This window comes from Alligator sinensis, unplaced genomic scaffold, assembly GCF_000455745.1.
Source record: "Alligator sinensis unplaced genomic scaffold, ASM45574v1 scaffold1083_1, whole genome shotgun sequence".
In the NCBI taxonomy this organism is placed as follows: domain Eukaryota; kingdom Metazoa; phylum Chordata; order Crocodylia; family Alligatoridae; genus Alligator; species Alligator sinensis.
The window spans coordinates 404,422-410,111 of NW_005842644.1; the positions used below are offsets into that span (position 1 = coordinate 404,422).

A 5,690-nucleotide genomic window follows, 5' to 3' on the forward strand; every position below is an offset into this window, starting at 1 on the left:
GTTTGTGAACATGCACCTCCTTCACTTAAGTGTCCCAAGGAAGTGGGGGGGGAAAAGAGAGTTTGAGAAGCCTGAACATTTCCAACACTGCAGCTTTCCAATTTGACAGACTCCAGCACTTCCTATAGATCACAGGTGGGGGCCTCAGCAGGGAAGCAACCCAGAACAGTGAAACCGAGTCTCAAAAACTAAAAAATTAAGGAAAGGCCCTGGTCCAGCTGGACTGGAGGGAACTTCCAATTTCTTTAGGGATCTCAGACACAAAGAAGCTGGGATGCAGCTCAGGTCACCCCCCACAACAGTACTAACTGAAAGACACTTTCCAACCATGTAGTTGAAGCCAGGAGAGAGTGGTCCAGTTCTTATGGCCATAAGAAACTAGATGCCAAGGCTCAAAACCCAGAAGATTCAGGCCAGAGAACTGAAGCCACGTCCCCTCCAGGACGCTGGCATTTAGGAGAGCGTGACGTTTCAGTTCTAGGGTCTGGATCTCCTGGGATTTGAGCTTCTGCATCTGCTGCCAGCATCCTTCCTTGCTGAAGCCAAATATTACCAACATCCAGTCAGTGATCCTCGAGCACCAACTCTGCCGGACTGGAAAAAGTCCCAAAATAAGCGCTCTCCTCCCAGTTTAGTTGCACGCCGAGATCTCGCAGTGGCCAGGGGAAATGCTGCAAGAACACGCTGAAGGCAGACCTCAAGAAAACAAATGCTGACATCAAGAGCTGGGAGAAGCTGGCTGCCAATTTACCCCAAAGGTTAACTGCAAACTTCCCTCAAAGCAGGCAGCTGCTTGGTTAAAGCATCTTGCCAAAGCAAAGAGGACGAAAAGGGAAGAGAAATATCTCAGCCTTACTCCCCCTGCAGAAAGACCTGCAACTCCTGCGGACGGGTCTGGAGCTCAAGGATCGGACTCCGAAGTCACCTCAGGACCCATCGCTGAGTTGAGGGAGAGATCATCCTCAAATCAAGGGACTGCTGCCACCGACTATGTTCCCCAGGATCCTGGTTCAACTTGCCTCCCAGGCTGAGCTCTTTGCTTGTTGCACACACCGGTGGCTTTACCAAGGCAAGGGTCTGCATGGCACAACCTGAGCTTATGCAGTCAAGCCCGACTGGCACCGAAAGCCTCTAGCAGGGGCTCAGCTGCAGGCCCAAGCCCCTGACTACAGACTTAAAGGGCTTATGGAGGAAGCCCCCCAGGCACCAGTGAGGCAGCAAGCACTCGGAGGCTGCCCGACTGGCTGTGGGCACCAGGCTCTGGGTGGCAGGGCCCTCTCCTGCAAGGGAGAACGCTCCCAGACCAGGTTCATGCTGCACTACATGAGATGCTCCTGCCCCAGCATCTGACCCAGCCTGAGAGACCACCGTGGGCTGTGGCCTCCTGAATCCCAGCACCAAGCACTGCCTGCCCAGAACACCCAGTACCCTGGACTCCCGCAAGAACAAGATGCCTTTAACCTCGTTTGCAGACTGCTCCTCGTCTTGCCAAAGTGCCTGGTATACCAATGAAAGCAGCAGCCTCCCAACCCCGTCTCCAGGCACCTGGGAGAGCACGCACATGCCAGGCACCAGGTGGGCAGGAGCAGACACCCCGCCTGCCCGGCCAGCACTCCTGCTCTCCCCCTCCCAAAGCCCTGCTGCTTCCCAGCTAGGAAGCAGAGAGGCGGATGCTCTGCAGAGCAGACTGCTTTTGCAAGGCTCAAGGCCAGAAGCCCAAGGCAGAGGCAGTGCGAATCAGAGCCACGTCAGTGCAGGACGGGGCGGCCAAAACATGCAGGGTCAGCCAGCAGACACCTGGGCTGCACAGGGCCTGGCACAGAGCAACCCTATGATGGGACCACGTCCTGGGCATCACCATCTCCAGAAGCTCAGGCCTCAAGATGGATGGGGGGGAAAAGCTTCCCACATGGAGACTGGTGGGAGAGGCATTGGTCTCTGCTCTCCACCAGCCAGCATTCCCTCAAAAGGGACAGGGCAATGCTCCATCCAGCCCAGTGGTCTGTCTCCAATGGCAGCAGGGGTGAAGCTATGCAGAGAGAGAGCAGTGATGCCTGAACTTCTACCCTGGCACGCCGGCTGGCCAGTGCCCAGTCCACTGGGGGACTAGATCTGGCCAGTGGTCCCCAATTCAACTGCACTGAAGGGAAAATGGGACCTGGCCATGATTCAGCTGCAGTGGGGGCTTGGGATTTCAGCAACAGGGGAGAGTGGTGGTATTAATGGCCCCCTCTGATCTAGAGTGATCCACACCCCACACAATCCCTTCCCCTGCACCAACCCTTACAGGGTTAGAGATGCCAGAGCAGACACCTCCAACCGTCCTGTGCAACAGCCACAAACAGACTGATCCTCCATGAACTTATCCAGTCCCTTGTTGCACCTGCCCGAGCTCTCACCTCCACCACTTTGTGCCAACCAAGTCCACAGCTAACAAACCAGTGCTTACGAACGCTGCAGCAAAGTGTCCTCCGGCACAAGAGGCTCCTAACGCAAGCCCCTGTATCCCCGAGGGTTCACCCAGCACATGGGTAGGAAGACAGACCCGTGCCTTCCTGCAAAAGATGGGAAAAGAGCTCACAGGGTGCAGCAGCCCACAGCCAGCTGCCCAGGGACACTGTTCCCAGCCCAGTTTGAACCTGGCAGAAGGTCTAGCTGTGTCTGAGGCAGTGATTTTCTATTGGGGTGCTTCTATTGAGAGCTCCTTTCAAGGGTGTTGAGATGTATTAGCTAGCACTGAGGTGTGCAAACTCAATGCACTAGATAAACCCAGATTTTTTCAGGTAGGAATCTAGCGCAAGAACCACTCTGGCTTGATGTTGGCTCCGAGTTTTTTTTAGAACAGAAAAACTGCTCTATTAAGTTTTCCTGTAGTTAAAAAAAGCCAGAGCCACTGATACTCCCCCGTCCCACGCAAGCGGGGGCGGCTGGCAGACAGCACTAACCCAAGGCCCGAGCGGGAATGCCACGAAGCCACTCCAAGACTCCAGGCCGGAAGCTGGGAAGCGCTGGGGCCCTCCGTTGCGAGCAGCACAGGAAGGCCAGGAAACCTCTTCCCTCTCGGCTTTCATTTTCTGGGAGCGCTGCCAGATCGATTCGGCCAGAGCAACCCCAGCCCAGCAAGGAGAGGGGCTCTGTGTAGCTGCGGCATGTAGTCACCTGTATGGATCTCCACAATATGCCCATTTATTAAAAATCACAGCAGATCAGGACAGTCGGCAAGGTTTCCCCAGCACCAAATTAGGTCTGGCCTCCTGCCAGGAGGTGAGTGTCGGGAGGGTGATATTTTTCAAATGCAACTGGCTGGCTGCAATGTGGCTGCCAACGTACTCACAAGAGACCCCAGGGCCTGATCTCAGGTGAGGCAGTGGCTTTCTGTCCATCTGAAGCTCCCTTAAGAGTATGCATTGGATCAGACTCATTTCTTCCTCACCCACGGTTAGACAGCTTGCCTTGCACCCCAGAAGCAGCTGCAATCCAGCAGCAAGTGAAATCTGTCTCCGTTCACATGGAGCAGCAATCAGGACTCGCTGCACCTGGACTGCAGCAGCCCCCATCCTACAAACAGGAAATGAGACTTTGGTAACAAGCCCCAGGGAATCCAGTTTCAACCCAAGCCTGAAAGCAAACTGTGCACAGAGCACGTCCTCATCGTGAGAGCCTCCGTACTTCAGGGCACAAGGCTGCCCAGCTGTTATTACCCGTAATATTTCCTTTATAGGCCACAGGGAAACAAGTGCAAGGCTGTTGCTGGTTTCATCCAACCACCAATAAAAGTTAAGCATCCTGGGAAGTTGCTATGGGCTCTCCTTCATGAGAAGGGAGGAGGTAGAGGCCATGCACAGGAGAGAGACTTTCCAGGGGCTGCTTTGTCAGAGCTCAATTTGTCACTACAGCAAGGCAGGGGCTCAGCTCCTTCAGCCAGTCAGCTTATTCAATCCCCACTCAGCCTTCTCCTCTGCAGACTGAATATGCACACCTGGGGAGAGGCAGGCATCGCCCACATCCCATCACTGCAGCCACAGGGCAGCAACCGGTTAACAGGGGGGGTGCGGAAAATGATCCACATCTTGCAAAGCAAAGTAAAACCTGCCACAAGCTGGCCCAGCCAGAGCCAGAAGGAAGATGCTCTGCCCAGGGTCACAAGGGGCTCCAACGGGGCAGGAGTGGAGCAATGAGGTTTCTCTGCTACCAGACCAGGGAACAGATGGCAATGCTTAGATGGGGCTGATCCTGCCTCAGGCAGGGCTAGGACTGGATGTGACCCTGCAGCCCCCCAGTTCTAGGGCTCTGTGGATTCTCCATGGACTAGATGACCTGGGGGTTGGACTAGATGCGATTCCTGGAGCTCCCCTCCATCCCTACAAGCAATATCCCAGTGCTGGAGAAGAGAAGTCCCCAGGAAACTAAGAGCATTTGTTCAGGGAAAGAAATCCTTCCCAGTGTCAGCTGGTGACCCTGTGACGCCATGAACACCTTCCACCTGGCAAGAGTGACCCTACCACACACCCTGGGTCAGCTTGAAAGGGCTGGTGCGATGGGTGTGGGAGTCCTGGATCAGCATCTCCTTAGCAGGCCCCGCTGCCTTGGACTGACCCACAGCTCAGCCCTAAGTGCAAGTGTCACACACACTGACCATTTCTAGCTCAGGCACTGCTCCAGTAGCCAAGGCTGGCCACCCACCCAGCTTGCCACAAGACCAGGCCAGAGCCAGCACTCAGGGGAGCTCCCTGCCTCACCACTGCTAGTGAACGTAGTCTGTCCATGAGTATTCCCAGTTCTCCCCACTTGCAAAATGCACCAAGCAGTTCCAACCTAGCGGCATTCACCTGCTCCTTCATTCTGCCTGGCCAACTCCAAACAGCTTACTGGAGGACTCCCACCCACTCCAAGTAGTTAAGGGCATGGCTAGACCCACGCCACAGTAGTCCTGCAATGGACAAACCCCTACCAGACACCCCCCCCCAAAGACGCATGCTCTGCACAGACTGTTACCCCAGCACGATGAAGCTCCCGGTAGGTACATAACAGCCACGCCAGGGGTAGCCTGCTCATTTCTCAACAGCAGCGTTCAAATCCCTGGAGAGCCCAGGAAGGTGTATGGCCCAGAGGCTGCCCATTATCCCACATTAAAGAGGGCAACCAGATCTCGGCCACTTCCCAGGGCACCACGAAGCCCAGAGCAGAACACAAATCCACCGAGAAGACCACAGAGGATGGATGCAGCTGTCCTTCCTGGGGAGGAGTCCACACCAACCGCCAAGGACCCTCACACCCAAAGTTGCCACAAAGGCGTGAGGGAAACAAGAGTGTGCATATCCCACAACCCCAGACAGGCTAGGACAAGGGGAGCCATGGACCTTGGCACCACTGTTAGTGGCAGCCAGACTGGAGCTGGAGAGGCTGCATCACCCTGGAGGACACGGAGCAGGCGGGAGAGACAGCAGCAGACAGCACGTCTCCAGCAGGACCAGACAGGACGCGGCTGCACCCAGCGGCTGGAGCTGAGCAGGAAAGCTCTGGTGATGGAGCCCACGTGCCAGAGACAGCAGCGCAGCCGCCACGGGCACCAGCCAAGCAGATTCCCCCTCCACTCGGCTGCTCACCAGGGTAGGAGACTCCAGGCCAACGCACCTGGGACTGTCCCAGGTAAAAACACGTCAGAGCAGGCAGCTTCCCCGACAGCAGGA

The 5,690-nt window shown here is 55.9% G+C and overlaps 1 protein-coding gene across 1 annotated transcript in view; it reads right to left on the bottom strand.

The window, feature by feature from the left end:
• The window catches only part of SND1 (staphylococcal nuclease and tudor domain containing 1), a gene marked incomplete at its 3' end in the record, with an annotated part of 220,382 nt that overhangs the window by 213,981 nt on the left and 711 nt on the right, over positions 1-5,690 (bottom strand). The window contains exon 2 of the mRNA XM_025215432.1: positions 5,635-5,673. Within this exon, the coding sequence (XP_025071217.1) occupies positions 5,635-5,673 (39 nt within the window). The remainder of the gene's footprint in view (positions 1-5,634; positions 5,674-5,690) is intronic.